At 39.8% G+C, this 18,580-nt stretch overlaps 7 protein-coding genes across 10 annotated transcripts; 5 read left to right on the top strand and 2 right to left on the bottom strand.

Annotated features, from left to right (window-relative positions):
• Positions 1 to 315: 315 nt before the first annotated feature.
• Positions 316 to 866, bottom strand: LOC117141482 (larval cuticle protein 65Ag1). The gene is made up of 2 exons (XM_033304960.1): positions 672 to 866; positions 316 to 601 (listed from the first exon to the last, which is right to left on the bottom strand). Exons 1-2 carry the CDS (start codon positions 797 to 799, stop codon positions 400 to 402), a joined length of 330 nt encoding a protein of 109 aa, XP_033160851.1. The 5' UTR covers positions 800 to 866; the 3' UTR covers positions 316 to 399.
• An 818-nt stretch (positions 867 to 1,684) lies between these two features.
• Positions 1,685 to 2,299, bottom strand: LOC117141483 (larval cuticle protein 65Ag1). The gene is made up of 2 exons (XM_033304961.1): positions 2,095 to 2,299; positions 1,685 to 2,003 (listed from the first exon to the last, which is right to left on the bottom strand). The coding sequence occupies exons 1-2, from the start codon at positions 2,223 to 2,225 to the stop codon at positions 1,808 to 1,810; spliced, it is 327 nt and encodes a 108-aa protein (XP_033160852.1). The 5' UTR covers positions 2,226 to 2,299; the 3' UTR covers positions 1,685 to 1,807.
• Positions 2,300 to 3,377: 1,078 nt separating this feature from the next.
• On the top strand, positions 3,378 to 3,803 carry LOC117141484 (endocuticle structural protein SgAbd-6). Its single transcript, XM_033304962.1, has 2 exons — positions 3,378 to 3,520; positions 3,592 to 3,803. Exons 1-2 carry the CDS (start codon positions 3,390 to 3,392, stop codon positions 3,785 to 3,787), a joined length of 327 nt encoding a protein of 108 aa, XP_033160853.1. The 5' UTR covers positions 3,378 to 3,389; the 3' UTR covers positions 3,788 to 3,803.
• Positions 3,804 to 5,725: 1,922 nt separating this feature from the next.
• LOC117139215 lies at positions 5,726 to 8,274 on the top strand. The gene is made up of 4 exons (XM_033301397.1): positions 5,726 to 5,958; positions 6,067 to 6,251; positions 7,834 to 8,014; positions 8,076 to 8,274. The coding sequence occupies exons 1-4, from the start codon at positions 5,813 to 5,815 to the stop codon at positions 8,272 to 8,274; spliced, it is 711 nt and encodes a 236-aa protein (XP_033157288.1). The 5' UTR covers positions 5,726 to 5,812.
• Positions 8,275 to 9,261: 987 nt separating this feature from the next.
• LOC117140971 (endocuticle structural glycoprotein ABD-5) lies at positions 9,262 to 10,119 on the top strand. Of its 2 annotated transcripts, none has more exons than XM_033304203.1 (2): positions 9,262 to 9,436; positions 9,777 to 10,111. In XM_033304203.1, the coding sequence occupies exons 1-2, from the start codon at positions 9,303 to 9,305 to the stop codon at positions 9,961 to 9,963; spliced, it is 321 nt and encodes a 106-aa protein (XP_033160094.1). In that variant the 5' UTR covers positions 9,262 to 9,302; the 3' UTR covers positions 9,964 to 10,111. The 2 variants fall into 2 exon arrangements, with proteins under 2 accessions (XP_033160094.1, XP_033160095.1); XM_033304204.1 differs by having other exon boundaries at positions 9,287 to 9,440; positions 9,777 to 10,119.
• Positions 10,120 to 10,399: 280 nt separating this feature from the next.
• On the top strand, positions 10,400 to 11,008 carry LOC117140972 (larval cuticle protein 65Ag1). Its single transcript, XM_033304206.1, has 2 exons — positions 10,400 to 10,569; positions 10,631 to 11,008. The coding sequence occupies exons 1-2, from the start codon at positions 10,451 to 10,453 to the stop codon at positions 10,827 to 10,829; spliced, it is 318 nt and encodes a 105-aa protein (XP_033160097.1). The 5' UTR covers positions 10,400 to 10,450; the 3' UTR covers positions 10,830 to 11,008.
• A 1,887-nt stretch (positions 11,009 to 12,895) lies between these two features.
• LOC117140969 (protein lethal(3)malignant blood neoplasm 1) lies at positions 12,896 to 17,139 on the top strand. 3 transcript variants are annotated; one of them, XM_033304199.1, is made up of 7 exons: positions 12,896 to 12,928; positions 12,989 to 13,097; positions 14,920 to 15,063; positions 15,431 to 15,598; positions 15,770 to 16,234; positions 16,440 to 16,502; positions 16,570 to 17,139. In XM_033304199.1, the coding sequence occupies exons 1-7, from the start codon at positions 12,896 to 12,898 to the stop codon at positions 17,097 to 17,099; spliced, it is 1,512 nt and encodes a 503-aa protein (XP_033160090.1). In that variant the 3' UTR covers positions 17,100 to 17,139. The 3 variants fall into 3 exon arrangements, with proteins under 3 accessions (XP_033160090.1, XP_033160091.1, XP_033160089.1); XM_033304200.1 differs by lacking the exon at positions 15,770 to 16,234; XM_033304198.1 differs by having other exon boundaries at positions 15,431 to 16,234.
• The last annotated feature ends 1,441 nt before the right edge of the window (positions 17,140 to 18,580 follow it).

Raw genomic sequence — 18,580 nt, 5'->3', positions numbered from 1 at the left:
CGTTGTGGGATTTACTGCTATTAATGCCAATGTTCCAACGTCTTGCCCATTTCGAGAACCGGTATATGTTATCTCTTATGACGTGCATATTTATGTAGTTTATGGTTTTCAGGCAATGGCCAATGAATTAGGGTCTCTAAATGGGAATTCTTAATACTTGTAGTGTGCCAATAAGGATGAGAACGTGTAAGTGTTAAATAAATGCCATCAATATTATATTATTATTATTAATTAACATTTGCGTTAATTAATTTTTAAGCAAATCATTCAATTTTTTAGATAGACTTTCACTTTAAATACATAGAAGGTAATGAGTTCGATTTTTTTGCCGCGTTTATTTAATAATCAACTAGAAACCATTAACATAGAACAGCTCTCGGTTAGCGTATCCGTATCCGCTTAGTTGCCGATGGGCACATTGGGCAGATGGGCACCCTCGGGCTGGAATCCGTTCTCGTCGGCGATGTAGTTGACGGTGTAGGTCTGGCCATCATCGGCCACGAAGGAGTAGGAGCCGCGGACTACGATGGCCTCCTGCTCGGTGCCGACGTTCTTGAGCTGACCCTGCTCCTCGTGCTTCTTGCCGTCGCTGGTCTCCAAACTGTGGGAGAATGGGTATTTAATCCTTGGATAATCCTCGCACTGAGCTGGCCGGAGCTTGATAGACTTACGCAAAGTTGTAGCCCTCGGGCTGGACGTCGGACTCCAGACGCAGGATCTGGGCATCCGCATCGGGAGCGGGGGCAGCCAGAACGACGGCGAAGAGGGCGGCGAATACGATGGCAACTGCGCACTTCATGTTTTTTTTTGTTTTGGGTAATTTGGCTAAGGATTCGATGGGAACTTGCGACCGAACGGCTAGTCAACGTTACTTGATTTGTGATGTTTATGGCCCTGTCCCGGCGTTTATATAGTCGGATCGGAGGTCGACAATCGAAGAAAAGTTAGTCGAAAATAAAAATGACTAATTACACGCCGAGCACCAAAGCCAACAAATTGGCTTGAAAAACGCACAAAAACATCATGAAAAAATCACAACAACCACACCAAGACGCAAATAATAACGTAAAACAAAAACTTCTATGGCAAACAAATCGACGCCGTTTTTAGGAAATACCTCATCATCATCATTTGCATTTTTCGTGAATCAATCAATCCAATCGCTTCCAAGACGAAGACAACAAGCCAAACATTTTTGATAATCCATGGGTATGTTCATATTTTGTGGCAGAGTGGGGCGGCTAGCTTGAACTGCAGCAAAAGAAGCAGCATGTCCAGAAATAGCTGTTTCAGGTTTCAGATACATAGTTGACAGTACAAAATTTAAAATTATGCACTTTTTCACTTCCTGAAATCAAAATGGAATAAACTGGATATTTTAGAACATAGAAAATATCTGTTGTGCAAGCGAGTTAAAACCATCGTAACATTTGTTCATTATAACATTTAAAATATACTACTAGCAGTGTAAATACTGTACAATTTAGCATTTAAGCTTATATATTTTTTAGTCTAATCCCATTAAATTTAAAACAAATGCAGAATATGTATTTTATGCGAAGAGTTTTTAAATATATTTAAAAACTTTCTTTAATTTATGAAACCCCTTAAGCACAACTTCTATAGAACAATGACCTGTACGATAAAATAGCTAGGTCCCAAAATAAAGAGTACACAGTAAGAATTGAAATGAATGATGTTACTTTAATATTACGATGTTCTTCAAGCGAAACTTAGACATAGTTAACACATTTGCGCTGAATTGGAACTTGATTGGCGAATGACTTTCAATCGGATTCCCCGGGATTCACTGAACGGGCCTGGGCAGATGGGCACCCTCGGGCTGGAAGCCGTTCTCATCGGCCAGGTACTGGATGCTGTAGGTCTGACCATCGTCACCCACATAGGCATAGGATCCGCGGACAACAAGGGCTTCGTGATCGGTGCCCACGTCCTTCAGCTGGCCTTCCTCCTGATGCGACTTTCCGTCGCTCGTCTCCACGCTAAAGAAAACCAGAAACCGGTTAGCAAACGACCTTGACACAGTGGGAAACCTGGAAATCTGGCCGAATCTGTTGACCGACAACCACTTACGCGAACTTGTAGCCCTCGGGCAGGACATCGCTGTCGAAGCGCAGCACCTGAGCATCCTGCTGGATGGCTGGAGGAGCGGCCAGGGCGCAGGCCAGGATACAGGTGAAGGCGATGGCAATGGTGAACTTCATCTTGCAGCTGGATGTGGCTGATGGGGATTGGGTGGCTCAAGTGATGGGTTCGAGGAGTGTGCAGACAATGCGTGCAATTCTCTCGTCGAGTGGCGAATTTATACTCCTTCGGCCATGTAATGCAATGCGTGTAAGTGGCAATTACGGGAGCAAAAGAAACCGAGACCCAAAAAAAAAAAGGTGAGAGTGGGAGAAACCAGTTTGTCGTTTTGTTTCCTTTGACCCACACTGGTTACCTAACCAGTTGCTGGATGCTTCGGCTCGGCTTTGGCTGTTTTGCGATTGATTGATTGCCCAGCGACAAGATACACAGATTTCATTTGTCTTTAACAAATTAACTACAAAGTGCGCCCTGCCCAGGCCATGAGTTGCGTTAGTTGGTCTTAGAAATAGTCAATAAACTGCGAAATTGGGTCACACCGAATTGGGCTCAAGTGCAGGCGAAATGCTCGACCTAATAAAAACCTTTTGCCATTTCCAATTTCAATGTCACTCGGATACCGTTATTTAAGAGTTTTAAAAAGCGGTTTGCTTTTTATTGTATTTCTCAACCTTTTTCCAGAAGAAATGACACGTTTTTGTGCTAGGTCAGAAAAATCACCGAAATTCTTCTATAGACTTATGGAGAACAACTTTTTTAAACATGCAAGAAACTAGAATTCTGATGGAATGAACTTTTACAGAAATAATCCTGACTTTTGAGTTTTTAAATGAAAGTTTTAAAAAGAATAAAAAAAATCTATATAAATAACATAGTTGTTAGTGTTGGGAATAAGAAAAAAATGTAATTACTTGTGAGTCCGAGAAAAGTTATTAGCATTTAGAACCCGTTGTTATTTAATTTTGGAACTTTATATGTGGCTGACGTCTTAGAAATATATGGACAAATATCGCCTGAAGCGAATTTAGAGGGTTAAGGCAACACCATTTGAACTTTTTGGAGCATCTTCGCCGCAAATCGTTTGCTTTCAATTTCATTTCCACTTGATTTGCCAGCGTTTTGGCTACTGCTCGAGTCATTTGGATGTTCGCATTTTATTACACACTCCGTTAATTAGCCGGAGTTTGTGTTGGGCTTAGTATGGATTGCAGGGGGATATATTGTTCGGTCTTTGCGCAATCCGAATTAGTCGCATGCGCGGATCGCCAAAGGACAGGTGACAAATGGCCGGATTAACACTGCTTTTCGGCCTAATCCTGGCCAGCTTCTGCGCGTGCTCCTCAAATGCCGCCGATACTGCCCATATACTGAGATACGACAATGAAAACTTGGACACCAATGGTTATGCCTTCTCGTAAGTAGGTGGTTCAGGGTCAATACCAAGTCGGAAGTTGAAATAAGTTGCTAACATACGTCTCCCCGTAGATTCGAGACCAGCGATGGTATCTCGCGTGAGGAGAGGGCCACACTGAAAAATCCTGGCACTCCCGAGGAGGCAATCGCCGTCCAGGGCAGCGTCAATTGGGTGGGACCCGATGGTGTCCACTATAAGCTGAACTATCTGGCCGATGAGAACGGTTTTCAGGCTCAGGGCGAACATCTTCCGCAGGTGGAGCACTGATCACATGATAGTTTTGGACTTTGTTGAAAGAAAAAATAAAAAACACACGCAAAACCACCGAATAGCTAAAATAGGCGGGTAGACAATAGAAATGAAATACATAATAATAAAATATAGACACATAGGTGTATATATCTATATGGCTGGGCATAAATTTTCACCCATCGAAATTGAATTGTATTCTAGGCAGGGAATTTGCATATACATTTGTATCTTCCAAAACCAGTTTGCTCTTCGCGCCTGAATTGTGTGCGGTAATCGACTAGCTTCAATCTCCGATCCCCCGATCTCTGATCTCCAATCTGCGGGAGCTGACCAAACCGGTTCAATAAACGCCAAAAAGCACCCAACAAAGGTTGCCAAAAAACGAACAACATTTAAAGAAGACACAATGCTGCCAACGAAAGTGAGAATTCCTGCTAAAAAAGGGCATTTTAAGGCAATTAACCTAAGCTCCCCTTATTTATCAATTGTAAATGCAAAATAATCGGTCCTTTCCCAGCCTAGACATATCATTTTACACGGCCGAAAAAATAGTGCGAATTTATAAGCTCTGTAAAAAAAAAATATCTTAAAATATGTGGTATTCCAGGCATATATATATATATATATACTTAAAACTGATGTTTATTTTTTTATGACTTAAAAGGAACATGGTCTATAAAAAGTTTAGTCTAAAGTGATTCTGTATGCAACTATGCCATTACACTACTTCTTGCTGTGTACCAGTCACAGATATCTGAATGATTTATAATGCCCGAAAATGACCAGCAGTGACATTACGCATACGCCCCGATGTATTGTTGTATTGTAGGGCATACATAGCCCAGCCTTAGTCGGCTGAGCTTGGCTTTTGTTGTCTGGTTAGCTGGTAAAAAATCGTTTTTATTTTATTGACTAAGGTCATCAACCAACACTCGGGCTGCTGACTATGGAGATGGAAACGACGATGATGAGCCGCGTAATCTTGAATCTCTCGTGCCGCATCTTCACTTGAACAGCAAATGCAGCTGACAAGCAATGGCGGTGGAGGTTTTCGTTTCTTTTCGATTCGATTCGTTTCAAGATTTTTGGAGGTTAAATCGCCCTGTCTTAATCGGAAATTGTGTCAGCAGTTAACAGACCTCAGGGCGGAAATGCTTCGATATCACCGAAAAAATTTGCAGATCTGCAGTCGGATAATTCAAGAATTACACTTATGAGGAAATACCAGCTGAAAAAGCGGAGATTAAGTGTTTATATGGTGGCAATTAAATCTCAAGATCATGGGAATTCCTATATTCCACGAATTGACTTCTTCCTCCGGTTCTTTGCTTAGTTTCCTAAACATATTTTAAGTGGTTAAGTTTTATTTTCTTCCTCACTGCTCACTTCTCTTGGGGATTTAATTTCCAACCCATTTGCTTTGTTTCATCTTCGATAATCTTTTCCATCACAATTTGTTGATAAGTGCAAACATAGCCATTGACCTATTGCCATAGATCCAAATGTACATATGTCTGTGCACTTGTAGACAAACACGCGCATCGACCAAATATTTGTTTTTTGTTGGGGGGCCCAAACATTTCATTATCACTTGCTCCATCATCTTCAGCTCCGATTTTACTTTCAGCTCCCGTGGCGTGGCAATTGAGATGAGATTCGAGCGCACATCAAACGCTTAATGGTCTTTAAATTATTTTTTTTTGGCTTGTTCAATTAAAAGCTTAAGATACTCACGCTGCCATACAGTTGCCTTCAATTATATGCGTATGGGTAGATAATTGTGTTGGCATTTGAGGTGTTTGTTATGGGCCACCTAAACTTCACGGATCACATAAGTGTGTGTAAATGAGTGTTTGTGTCGGACTCGCAGCACTTGGAGTTTTGGCCCGGCCAGTTATAAATAGCTCAACACTCATTACAGTTAGCCACATTACTCGTTAGTGCCTAATTGTGATAACTACCGGAGCGTGCAGTGCCCACTGAAATCCAAACTTACCCAGGACCTTTTGAAAAGTCTCTACCAGATCAATCCAACTAAACATGCAGTCCTCCAGCATCTTTGTCCTGGCCATTTGCGCCTTCGCTCTGCTGTCCTCCATTAAGGCTGCTCCTCTGGACGACTCCCAACATGCCACCATCCTGAGATACGACAACGACAACATTGGCACTGATGGCTACAACTTCGGGTGAGTAACAAGGACTATGCGCGGGCCATTTCCAAGGATTGGAACTTTATGTACCTCGCCATTCTAAAGGAAGAAGCCATTCAAATGAGTTAATTATCTGGATTTCAGCTACGAGACTAGTGATGGAGTCACCCGCCAGGAGCAGGCTGAGCTGAAGAACGCCGGCACCGACCAGGAGGCGCTCAGTGTGCGCGGCTCCTTCAGCTGGGTGGCTCCCGATGGCCAGACCTACACCCTGCACTACATTGCCGATGAGAACGGTTTCCAGCCCCAGGGCGACCATCTGCCCCACAACTAAGTATTTCCTCTTGGTGTAGTCAGTATCGAAAGCAGTATTTCTTTATGTTGTAAAAAAAATCAGGGTTCTAAAGTATTTTAATGTTCATATTTCATTATAATAACATAGTTGATATCAATACATAAATAACACAATCGTATTGTTTGATTATTAGATTATCACAATCAAAAGCCAGTCTTCACATAGTCTGTTAGGATTTTTTGCGATCATAAAGTGAAATGAGTTCGATCGTCCCTTGAACCCGGATGAAAAGACGTTCACTATGCTAATTTTTATATTTATATTAGGGCTATATCAATTAAATGAAAAGTATGACGCAAGAGAGGGAAGAACAGGGTGCCTGTTCTCTTCACATTTTCCATACGCACCGCTGAACGTCGAAGTGCGGTGTGTGTCTCGTCTTGGCTCGTCTCGTCTGGCTACTTTGCCTGGACGGCCTTCGGTTGGCAGAAACCTGCAAATTTTTGGCACAGCCAAACATGTTTGGGTTTTTGTTGTCTTTGTAATTAATACATAATTAAAGTGGCGCATATTGAAAAATGTGCGAGGGATCTGGCCACAAATGAAAACGAAGTTTTGAAGGTTAATTTCAGGCGTTGATTTAAATTTCATGCGATGCTAATGAAATTTGGAAGACACCTTCCAAAAACAACATACAGCATACAGAGAGCCAAACGGCCAAATTAATATGTATGATATAAAAAGCGACAATGATCAAACTAGTTTTGGAATGAGACGATTGGCCGCATTGACCGATCTTTAAGCTGCTGACGTAGTTGCCATGCCCAATTTAATTTGAGCACACTTTGGCTAATACCTTCTTGATTTACATACTTATTGTTGTTGATGTACAGAACTATTGGCTGATATGCTCAAAGAAGTTCTAAATATACGTATGCGAATCGAATGCTGTTTACCGATTGTTATATTTAGGAAGGGATGTGAAAATGATGTTGAATTATAAAAAGGGCTACACATTTGAATTTGTCTAGGAATGGTTTCATTTTATGGTCATTGTTAGTGGTGAACTAGCCAATTAGCAGAACTATCTTGCCTGACGACTATTAATTTCAAGTCATTTGAAATGAAATTCAAATATTTCTTCGATGGGATCTTCTTAAGCCAACCTGGTGATCAGGGATCATTCTGGCGTGTCCCGCTGACTCTCCCGCCGACTTGTCCCGCCGCCTGTCCCGCCGACTGTTAAGTGTTATAATAATTGAGTAATTAAATAAATGAATGGATGGTTACTGAATTATATTGAAAAATTAGTTTAAAAGAATTTACAGATCGAAGTTTTTATTTTCTGCTTGTGAGATTGCCATCTATTGATAAGATTTCCTTGATTCTCATGTGGATACAGCCGAGTATTTTTGCTACTAACAACTGACTTATTGAAACGAATTTGACCAATTTGCCTAAACTTGTTAATTTGCATTTTGTGTTAGGCTTTTAGCCTTTCAAAGATAGCCCGTACTCAATAATATAAATTTTTCACATTATGTTTTGACTAATTTGTATGCGTTCAGCATAATCGAGAGGTTGTCCAACTATTTAAGACGCGACCTGGCCAACAGAGAGCATCATTCGTCGCAAACTGTTCGATAACCGCAGATCCAAACACCAAACAACAATCACCATGAAATTCCTGATTGTCTTCGTCGCCCTCTTCGCCGTGGCTCTGGCTGCTCCTGCCGCTCAGGAAGCCGAAATCTTGCGCTCCTCTTCCGACGTTGGACCCGAATCATTCAAATACGAGTAAGTTGCCTATGAGAAATGACCCAAGATGATACCTAGTTGACACTGACTTCCTTCTTAGTTGGGAAACCACCGATGGACAGGCCGCTTCAGCCGCCGGTCAGCTGAAGAACATTGGATCTGAGAACGAGGCTCTCTCTGTTCAGGGATCCTACCGCTTCATTGCTGATGATGGTGTGACCTACGAGGTTCAGTACATCGCCGATGAGAACGGATTCCAGCCCCAGGGTGCTCATCTGCCCGTTGCCCCCGAGGCCTAAGTAAAATTGCTTTGCCCTTTAGCAATTTTAAAGCCACACCATCCAACTTCTTGTTAATATCCCCAAAAATTACCAAACCATTCCTATCCCTGTTTTCGAAGGATGGGAACTAAGTCAACCAGCACCACTTGTTAAATATTAAAGGAATTTAATTACCTGAACTTATGTGTGTTTGCTTTCATAAAATGCATAATTATTTTATTTTTCAGAAGAAGTCGAAATTAAGTAGGGGAATATATTGGGAAGGTCGTAGCCGAAAAAGAACCGACTGAGTATAGAAACTGGCCACAGCGTGTACTTGACCGCTTATAACCAAACCTGCACGATTAAAAGTTTGTAAAATACTCTGATATTTGAAGAAGCTAAGAATATTCCACGCTTGTTGGATTGCTGACTGATATTTTCTATTAATAATTAATGTATATACCAACAGTAGTGTACACAAACAAGCATTTGCTGAGGCTTTTACTTATTCAAACATTAGATGATAATATGAGAAATGACAATGGCAAAATCACAATGCACAATAATACAAAGTTAAAATACAGAACTTAATGCATCTCGACTAGAAGACATCGTTTAAACCTGAGTTTGTTTATGCTTTATATGTATATAGCATTTGTATACAAATTTTTACCATTCTATCTGTTTGATTCAAAGAAACATGTTCACGATTAGCTTAATTAACCAATAAGATTTCAGAATTTAAAGGTGTTGGCAAGGCGTCATTCTGTCTATCAAATGGCTGTCGACAAGGTAATTGCATACATTACCTTCCGTTGGATATACCTGCATGCACGATTAGTGCAGGGTACTTAGAGTGTTAATCTGTAATTAAAATGTGTTTTATTGAATGTTAGCATTATAGCTGATTTCTTTATTTTTAATTTGTTTTATTATTTTGCATTTTTCAACGATGAGGACATAATCCAGAGATTTCGTATAAAAGGGCATCAGACGATCGCATCGCAGCTCAGTAAAGTGCAGCTAGGTGTGACGGAGACTCTGAAAAACTAATTCTTTCCGCAATGCAATCGATTTTCATGTGGCTGGTAGCCTTTATGGCAATTGGGATCAGTTTGGGCTTTCCCGCTGGTGAGGATGCCCAGGCAGAGACCATCAAACTGGAGAGCGAGAACACAGGCGATAAATATTCCTTTGCGTAGGTATTGCCCATAAATGATTTTTACATAAGGCATTTCATTTAAAAAAATTTTTAACCATAAAACTGAGATACTAGTTTGCGTAGAAACGGCTTGAGTTGACTTGACGAAATGGATGTATATAAATATATACATATAAACTTTATTTGGTTGCACATGTCTCCCTCATTGCGTTGCAAACTTCTGACTGATATCATAGGTATAACCCTCTGCAAGGGTAAAATTAAAGAGCGTAGCTTTAAAATGCTTAATTGTAACAGATGTTAAATTATTTTAAGTTCCTACATACAAATTCAATCAATTATTAATTTATTAAAAACAATTAACATCGAATTCCAGCTATGAGACGAGCAACGGAATCTCACGCACTGAGACCGGTGAGGTGAAACCTGGAGCCGGCGAAGAGGATGGGTCCTTGTCTGTGCAGGGATCGACCAGCTGGTCAGCTCCAGATGGCAAAAAATACGAGATTAGTTTCACGGCCGACGAGACTGGCTACCATCCCAAGTTCAGGCTGGTAGCCTAGAAGATACCTGGATGTATAATGATTCCGGATTCTAATAATTAAGTTGATTTTATCCAATGTAACAGATTCATAGAATTAGAAAAGTATATAGAAACAAATTTATATATTTGAGAAAGCGCCCGAGTTTTATTGACGTCACTAAGATTGGCTGGATTTTTAGAAATATAATATATGCTCAATGAATTGTAAAAAATTTGAATAATGAAATATTTATGAACTCGATTCTTTTTGGCCTATAGTGTAATTTAAATTTTATATTAGGCCTTTTAATGCTACTACTTCAAACGAAAATGAAATCCGAACCAGACATTTCACATTAACATTGATTTTGCTCATTATGTCTTGTACTCGTTTGACTAGTTCGGCCGCGCTTTGAATAATCGCCAAGAGTGTGCCATCTATAAAAGGGTTTACGCGGCCGTCCATAGTTACCATTCGACTTGAACTGTTCGATAGCCGCAGATCTAAACACCAAACAAAAATCACCATGAAATTCCTGATTGTCTTCGTCGCCCTCTTCGCCGTGGCTCTGGCTGCTCCTGCCGCTCAGGAAGCCGAAATCTTGCGCTCCTCTTCCGACGTTGGACCCGAATCATTCAAATACGAGTAAGTTGCCTATGAGAAATGACCCAAGATGATACCTAGTTGACACTGACTTCCTTCTTAGTTGGGAAACCACCGATGGACAGGCCGCTTCAGCCGCCGGTCAGCTGAAGAACATTGGATCTGAGAACGAGGCTCTCTCTGTTCAGGGATCCTACCGCTTCATTGCTGATGATGGTGTGACCTACGAGGTTCAGTACATCGCCGATGAGAACGGATTCCAGCCCCAGGGTGCTCATCTGCCCGTTGCCCCCGTGGCCTAATTGAAGTTGTTGCATACACCGTTAGCAGCTTTAAAGCCCACCAGTCCTACAAAACTCTTTGTTATCTTCCCCAACACTTACCTACTTCCGGTTTCCCTTTTTAAAGGGAAAGAATCCTTAGTTACAGAACGCAGTTTGTTGAATATTAAAGAATGTATATTTTATATGAATTCGTTTTATTTTAAATGTGTTTTTCGCTCAAAAGGTCGGATTAAAAAAATATCTTTTTTGAATGCGATTATTTGGAAATATGTTTTTAAGTTGTTCAGATAAAAAGAACTTGATTCTTATGGCGAACAACGGACATATTTAAAGGTTTTTGTTTTCAATAAACAATTCTTAAATAGATTCTTATGGCGAACAATTGGTACATTGAAAGAATTGGTATTTTTTTCTTTTAAAAAATTTTAAAATAAAAAAAAAATTTTTTACAATATATATACAATTTTTTATTTTATATATTATTACTATAACGGCTATTATTCCCGGTCATCTTATATGAACATTATTAAAAAAGAAAAAGTTTTTGGGTCCTTGTAAAAATATTAAAAAATAATATTTTTTTGCCTATTTTGTAGTTTTTCTTTACCAGCCGTTTTATCGGCATTAGTCTTGAAAGACGGAAACAAGGGTTTAGTGTTTAGGGTTTTTAACCAAAACCACGCATCCCTTAATAAAATAAAAACAAAATGTTCTCCTAAATGCATAGTCGGCTTTACGGATTAAAACTTTTTTGTTTAATTTTAAAAAGCTCTTTAGCTTACTTTCGGGCTATAGCTATTCAGATTGCACTGAAATCGAATGACTTAGGCAACGAACTTATTTAATCCCTTGTATACTTTTGTGGGCTAAATGCTAATGACTAGTATCTTCGTGACGCGTCTCTTAAGACTTGCATCATTTATGCTCGTATTGAAAGACAACTGTTATAGCAATTAATATGCAAATTTTAGCATACAACATCAGTCATTGCCGAACTTGACAGCAATATTTCAATTACAATTGGCTTCCAGTATCCGGCAGAAGATAAGCTCACTGCTGATTGCCGATCGATGAAAATAGAGAAGTGCAAACATCTTCCTCATTGCATTCGAATTTGCTCATCAAGCAGGTCAAGTGCCTGGCTGTTCATGAGACTCAACAAGTTGGGTTGCAAATACATTGGAGTCGATTAATTATTAACAAATAGAAATCGGCATTAATTACCCTTCAGCCCTGATCGCCGATTTTGAAGACCAATCTAAAATGTTATTAGATTTCAATGCAATTAGAGTCTGAAACTTATTTGTGAGAAGCTATTACTAATAAATTAGACCATTCTAAATTTTATCTTGTAAAATTTCTTTCACAATTGCATTTTTTTGGATCTATATTTACTTAAATATAAAAAATATCTAATAACGACCTTTGTATGCACTGTAGTAGAAATCAATCTACAAATAAATCACTCCGGATCAAAAATACTCAGGAAGTCTAGCAATAAAAGCCAAAAAGACTATTTACCAAAGCTAATTTAGCTTTTGTATAAAAATATCGACGATGCAAATTACTTAGTATTTCAGAACTAGCTGACAAGCAGTTTAAATAATCAAATAAATAACTTTTCAAACTGCATGAAATTTTAAATTATAAGCGCAGGCTTGGCTGAGGCTCAAAAGATGTGATGCGATCTGGCCAATGCTACCAGCTATGCGGTCCGACTTGGCGAAATACACAACGTGGAGAAGGCAGAGATTCGCACGCACACTTGGCCAACAAGCAGCGGCAAGTTCTCGTCCGCCTCTAATGTTTTATAATGTTTACCTAATATTATTAACATTGTCAATTCGCTGCCGAACATCGTGGGGTGTGTTTCATTCTAAGGCGCTTGCTCCGAGCCGATAATCTAGCCGTGAGAAACGCGTCTTTCCGTCCGCTTGAAATCTAAATATTTATAATCGCGTATTTGGATTAAAATATAAACGCCCGTTTATTTATGCGTTTTTGTGTGAGCGCTGCCAGTTTATAATAGGGCGCGAAAATAAAATAAATTTGTGACCGATTTAAATAAATATTACATTTCCAAAATGAGCCTAAAATTTATGGCGTTTGTCTGTGCTGTAAGTGCTTAAGTATGATCTCAACTCTGAACCTGTCCATTCATTGAGTTCCCTTTAAAGCTGCTGCTCTTATGTACCTTGGGCCATGTCCTGTCGGCCGCGACCACAGTGCGTCCCTACAAGTTCGGCTTCACCATCGACGAGCAGCAGCATCGGGCGGAGAAGAGAGGTGAGCTGGTTGAGCTAGCAAATGACGCTAATTAAACCATTAGCATATCTTGACTACTGTGCGTCGATTTATTGACACCGAAACCGAAATATGTAAATAGATGATGCGTCATCTCGAGAGTCGTTAGGAGCAGATGCACAAATGCAGCGCCATCCAGCAGCTGGCAGCCAGCATTAGCCAAAAAAAGCCATAACTTTTGACTTTTGAGCCGGAGTGCGACTGGCGGCTTGTGCAATGCCACACAATACACGTTTGATGGGTGCACGGTGCACCTGAGCGACAGGTCACCAGCAATTGAAATATTGAAATACCAGCCTCGGATGGCAATTAGCGGAATCTTCACAAACACATATGGCCGGGGGTTCATCTCTGAAGTCCATTGTGTAGTGTCCAAATGGCATGCATGGTCGTTATGATTTTTATTTTCATGCTGAATCGGTGATAAAGTTTTCAGAAAATCGAAAACGAAACGTGGCCGATTTGCATAACATGTAGACTCTTTCGAATACACAAATGTTTGGCTTATTTATGGTTTTTCTTTCTTTGGCTAATGCTAATTTCAAAAGATCAGCCACATTTCAATATTTATAAGTATAATTCTGGCATATAAAATGCCAGAGTTGAACCAAAAATTTTGGATTACGTTCATATTAACAAACAAATTCAGGAACTCGTTGTGCATGCAAAATGACATTTGTTTGTTGTATAACTATTCAAAGGAGAATGAACGGTATCCTAACAAAAACGATTTCGGCATCTTTGATTTAAATATTGAACGATCTATTGATTAAAATCAGATTTTTGAAGTCTAGCTTACGGGGCATTACTTCAGAGCTATAATAAGTAACTTTAAATTGAACATACTAGAAAGAAACGTGTTGTCACTTACAATATATTTACTTGTATTTTACTATTGGTTACATAATTTACATTTTTTTCTAACCAAATACTATTTGAATTTGTACTTACCTTCTTTATAAATAGTCTCTTGATTAAAATCAATAAGTTTTTAGAACGTGTAGTGTAAAATAATTAATTGGGAATAAAACTGGTTCGAGTAAAACTTGGTTAAGAAATCTAATTTTTATTACCCATTAAAATGTATGTTAATTTTATGGTTGGTTTTTTATTAGTGTTAATTTTATAACCAAAAAATTATAGTCTTAATTTATATTGATACGAGTTTAATAGTTTTCATTATTTAGCCCAGCTCATTGAACAATTTAAACTCAAATTGATCACGACAAAGGAATAAATTACAATAAAGAATTATTTTCAAACCTCGTCGAAATCGATCGAGACAAATGGGAAAGTGACACGAAGCCAAATTTAAATTAAACCTAAAACAAACAAGCGAAAGCCAATTGATGCAAACCGTTAAAACTTGTTGGCCAGTATTGTGGAAACCAGTTTCCAGACACAAAGGCCACAAGCCAGAATTTCAAATGAGAACATTTTGGTGGGTGGCTGGACAGGATGGTTCGGTGAGAGTCGCACCTCTTTCAGACCATCCACAGATTATTAATTCATCAGATTAATAAATTCATCTCAACATAGGAATGTTTCTTACGTAGGAAGCTGTCTAACATATCAATGCAAGGTGATGGGGGTGTGTGGTGCGGTTGCTGGGTTTTAAGAAACCAGCTCACGAGTTATGATCGCCATTATCGATACAGTTTATTAGATCTTAATCTTTATGGGCCTGCTCGGGGCTGGTTATCAAACAAATTAAAAATCACATATCGGCGTAAAATTCACATTCATATTCAAAATGAACACAAAATCTTTATGGCCAAATCTCATCTTGTTTCCCGACTCACAGATGAACGCGGCATTATCATGGGCGAGTTTGGGTTCATCACCGCCGATGGTATCTATCACGTGACGGTCTATGCCACCGACGAGGAGGGCAAATTCCGGATAATCTCCATGAAGAGCTATCCTTACGCGGGTCCAGTTGGTCCAAGTGAGTATTCACGGAATTCTTGACCGATTACCTATGACAGCACTAAAATATATGCTTTTGGCCTGATAATATTATTTATTAATTCAAATCATAAGCCCGGTTGAAATCAAACTTCCATTCAGATTATTTCCTTTAAAGTCATACTGGTTTTGGAGCTACGTGGTGTTCTAAATATAACCAATCGTTTTTGATTTGATAAGAATAATCTTAACTAGTAAAATATCTTTTGGCTCAATAATGAACTCTTATTTTTAAATTTAATACACATTATTTGGACATTCATACTGACACTTCTGACAGAGAATTACAACTATATAGGTGATCAAGGCCAACTTTTGAATGATTTGTAATATTATTTACTTCCCAGAAAGTGTTCCTGTGACAACGACTCCAAAGGTTCTGCTTCCTGCAGCTCCGGTGGCTCTGCCCAAGTATAACTTCAACTCGGAGGCCTGTTCCGGTTGTTTCCTGAAAAAGTCCCCTCCCAAGACGGAAATTCGCACACTTTCACAGCCATTGGCTGCAGTTCAACCAGGTAAGCCCGATGGCTCTTCAGACATCGGCCTGAATGTGCAGTTGCCCTTCCGGGAATCCATTGCACAGACTGTGGAAAGTCGTCTTGGTTTGCTTCAAGATGCAGTGCAAACTTCCAACACAAACACGAAAGCACCAAACACTAAAACAATCGAACTTGGTCTCAACTTAGCAATGAACACATACTACACAACAAAGAATGCTGTAACCGGACATGTGAGCACACAGACCTCCAATTCGCAATCTCCGAGTGCCAACACAAAGATCGACTACAATGTGGGCGTGGTCGAGAAGGCTTCACCGCCGGTTTATCCGCCATTGAACATCCGGTTAGACGAGGACGTTATAAGACAAGCTATTACATATGCCAACAGGATACCTGGCCCTTGGATACCTGTGCCCTTGGCCAATCAGCCGCTTGTTGAGCCCTCTTTGGTGCCAGCGAGCCAAGTGAAAGTCTTCGCTGCAGATGGAAATGCAAAGGTTCCACTTGCCAGTAACATTCAATCCGTAGCACAACATCCGAACGCGGGCCTTAAACACATTAATAGATCGGGAGTTTCTTCTGCGAAAACATTGGCCAATTCGAAGACAAGACCCCCACACTCACTAAACCCACACCAAACACCTCTTTTGAGTAAGCGAAGGCGGGGACTTATAATTAATTTATTAATTATAAATTTATTTAGTATTAAATGTCATTACAAAATGCACTGCTTACTACATACTTAAGCCATCTAGCGGAACCATATTGCACTAAGATCGTACACAGCTTACACGATTTCTAAACTATTTTAGATAATGGTATGTGTCTCTACTAATACCCTTGGGATTTTTATTAGGTGCAGCAACCGGCCCGGCAATTTCTGGAGTGACAGCGAATACACCAACCGGAAGTGCACCCTGTAAGTGATAAGAGGAAATTATCCTCTTAACCAAGAAAAAGTAATAACAAATTGTTAACAAATTTAGCAAATGGTGGAAGCATCGCGGCGGGTAGGGCGCCTAGTAATCCACAAGCTGGCGGATCTGGAGGCATTCTCGGTGTGGGAGCTCCAGGAGGAAGAAAAGTCTCGGGTGGTGGAATTGGTTCTGGAAGCGGCCTTGGAGGAGTCTCGGGAGGAAGCAAAGCCTCAGGAATCGGCGGTGCAATTGGACCTGAGAGTGGAAGTGGAGGAGGTATTACTGGCAGCAAAACTTCAGGATTTGGCGGAGGAAGTGGGTCTGGTCGTGGAAGTGCATCAAGTGCAACGGGTGATTTGTACAAATTCAAGTACATCCTGGACTACAATGGACACGAGGAGACCGGCGGTCGCAATGGTGACAAACAGGGTAGCTACTTCGCCATCGGCGAGGATGCAGTGCAGCGGACCATTGAGTACATTGCGAACGAGTTTGGATTCCAGCCCCACGTCAGCTGGCGGAAATTGGACGCCAAGGAAGCGCTGCCCGAGGAGAATTCACTGAAGCACTACGAGTTTAAATGGTTTAATCAGGAATAGTAATGATACGGAGATTTTCCGGTGGATTATTCCAAGACTAGGGTAGGCACCTCTTTTCCCCATGCTGTACATAACAATTTTTGGTTAATTTCGAATAAATACAACGTTAACAGAAAAGTGTAGTTTTTTTTTTTTTTTTTTTGAATTGGGTTTTATTTTGTTGAAAGTTTTTGCCTTAAATTAACTAAATTCTTAGAGGGTTTCGGTGTGTGGGCATCGCTGATGTTCGTTTTATATTTGTTTTCGCATCGTAAAGTTTACATTCAGAATTTAAAATTGTATACACTTAGATCGTTAACGATTAGTTCGCCTTTTGTCGTTTTCCGATTTGGTAAATACACATAGTTACACACATTTAAATTTTTTATATATTTTCCTCGTATTATTATAGTTAAACTTGGACTTAAATTTAGAATGTTTTCTTTTTTACACACAAATATATAGTATGTCTAGATTTGGGATTAATATGTACTCGTAATTTATTTCAATATTTATTCGTTTGTAATTTGGTATTTAAAAAATATATAAGAGTTTTAACTGTACAATCAACTATCACAGTCAACCATCTCAAAACGATAAGTTAAAAAAGAAAGTGTTCAAACCCATGATAAAATTCAATATATAATTTACGTAAACCCAAATAAACTACATTACTTTCTAAACATTTTTACACTTAGGCAAATATTTATTTACAAATCGTAAATTGAAGTGAGAATGTGGCAAACTTTTATAACTAGACATTCACGGTTGTGCTGAACGTTATTTGGAGGATGATATTGTTATTTTGCTATTTACAAATGCGTCCACACACAAAATGCTAACAACAATTGAAGAATTCTAGAGCTATTTCAAGTCTTAGCCTGGAAAATGTCTGCTTTGAATTTGAGAAAAGAGCTTGTCCTTGATACACTAAAAACACTTAGAGTTTGGTTTAGCTTCGAATGTCAACTATTTCGGTTCCGTTTCTTAATTGTATATTAGTGGAAAGTTAGTTCCTTAACCCTAGAGCAACAACGATTCATTCACACATTCACTCGCGCACACGTAAAATATTTAGCTGGGGGTTGGTTTCTATTCATTCTGGTTATGGCTTACGGGTTTATTTCGCTAAGTACCTATGAATAAAATTCGCTGCAAATTCAATTGCTGCCTGCTTTTCGTTTCGATTTTTGTTTTTGGATCTTTTCTGGTGGTTCTGGTTACAAGTTTTGCCATTGCATTTACAGTAAAAACGTGGCCTGTTCGCCGCTCTTCATGTCCAGATAATCGTACAGAGCCCGCTCGTTGGCCCCATAGTTGCCAGCGTGTCCTGGAAGTCCGGAGTGGGCGGGATGACCGTGATGGTGGTACGGTGGCATATTTTCGCCAGCGGGCGTTGCAGCCGGCGGCGAAGGACCTGCGCCCATCGTCAGCCCGAACTTCTCCAAGTGGCATCATTTGAGCAGCGTCGGCAGGCTGCTGTTCATTAGCCGGTTGCCTAC

This window comes from Drosophila mauritiana, chromosome 3L, assembly GCF_004382145.1.
Source record: "Drosophila mauritiana strain mau12 chromosome 3L, ASM438214v1, whole genome shotgun sequence".
In the NCBI taxonomy this organism is placed as follows: domain Eukaryota; kingdom Metazoa; phylum Arthropoda; class Insecta; order Diptera; family Drosophilidae; genus Drosophila; species Drosophila mauritiana.
Note: the sequence above shows the minus strand (reverse complement) of the source record. Positions and strands in the feature narration are given on the sequence as shown.

Excerpts from the sequence above, each read along its gene's own strand:
- LOC117141482 (XM_033304960.1), bottom strand. The coding sequence starts at position 799 with ATGAAGTGCGCAGTTGCCATCGTATTCGCCGCCCTCTTCGCCGTCGTT. Across the intron at positions 602-671 it reads CCCGAGGGCTACAACTTTGC|TTTGGAGACCAGCGACGGCA; the intron begins GTAAGTCTATCA and ends ATTCTCCCACAG.
- LOC117141483 (XM_033304961.1), bottom strand. The coding sequence starts at position 2,225 with ATGAAGTTCACCATTGCCATCGCCTTCACCTGTATCCTGGCCTGCGCC. Across the intron at positions 2,004-2,094 it reads CCCGAGGGCTACAAGTTCGC|CGTGGAGACGAGCGACGGAA; the intron begins GTAAGTGGTTGT and ends GGTTTTCTTTAG.
- LOC117141484 (XM_033304962.1), top strand. The coding sequence starts at position 3,390 with ATGGCCGGATTAACACTGCTTTTCGGCCTAATCCTGGCCAGCTTCTGC. Across the intron at positions 3,521-3,591 it reads ACCAATGGTTATGCCTTCTC|ATTCGAGACCAGCGATGGTA; the intron begins GTAAGTAGGTGG and ends GTCTCCCCGTAG.
- LOC117139215 (XM_033301397.1), top strand. The coding sequence starts at position 5,813 with ATGCAGTCCTCCAGCATCTTTGTCCTGGCCATTTGCGCCTTCGCTCTG. Across the intron at positions 5,959-6,066 it reads ACTGATGGCTACAACTTCGG|CTACGAGACTAGTGATGGAG; the intron begins GTGAGTAACAAG and ends TCTGGATTTCAG. Across the intron at positions 6,252-7,833 it reads GGGCGACCATCTGCCCCACA|AGAGCATCATTCGTCGCAAA; the intron begins ACTAAGTATTTC and ends CCTGGCCAACAG.
- LOC117140971 (XM_033304203.1), top strand. The coding sequence starts at position 9,303 with ATGCAATCGATTTTCATGTGGCTGGTAGCCTTTATGGCAATTGGGATC. Across the intron at positions 9,437-9,776 it reads GGCGATAAATATTCCTTTGC|CTATGAGACGAGCAACGGAA; the intron begins GTAGGTATTGCC and ends ATCGAATTCCAG.
- LOC117140972 (XM_033304206.1), top strand. The coding sequence starts at position 10,451 with ATGAAATTCCTGATTGTCTTCGTCGCCCTCTTCGCCGTGGCTCTGGCT. Across the intron at positions 10,570-10,630 it reads CCCGAATCATTCAAATACGA|TTGGGAAACCACCGATGGAC; the intron begins GTAAGTTGCCTA and ends CTTCCTTCTTAG.
- LOC117140969 (XM_033304198.1), top strand. The coding sequence starts at position 12,896 with ATGAGCCTAAAATTTATGGCGTTTGTCTGTGCT. Across the intron at positions 12,929-12,988 it reads TTATGGCGTTTGTCTGTGCT|CTGCTGCTCTTATGTACCTT; the intron begins GTAAGTGCTTAA and ends TTCCCTTTAAAG. Across the intron at positions 15,064-15,430 it reads CGCGGGTCCAGTTGGTCCAA|AAAGTGTTCCTGTGACAACG; the intron begins GTGAGTATTCAC and ends TTTACTTCCCAG.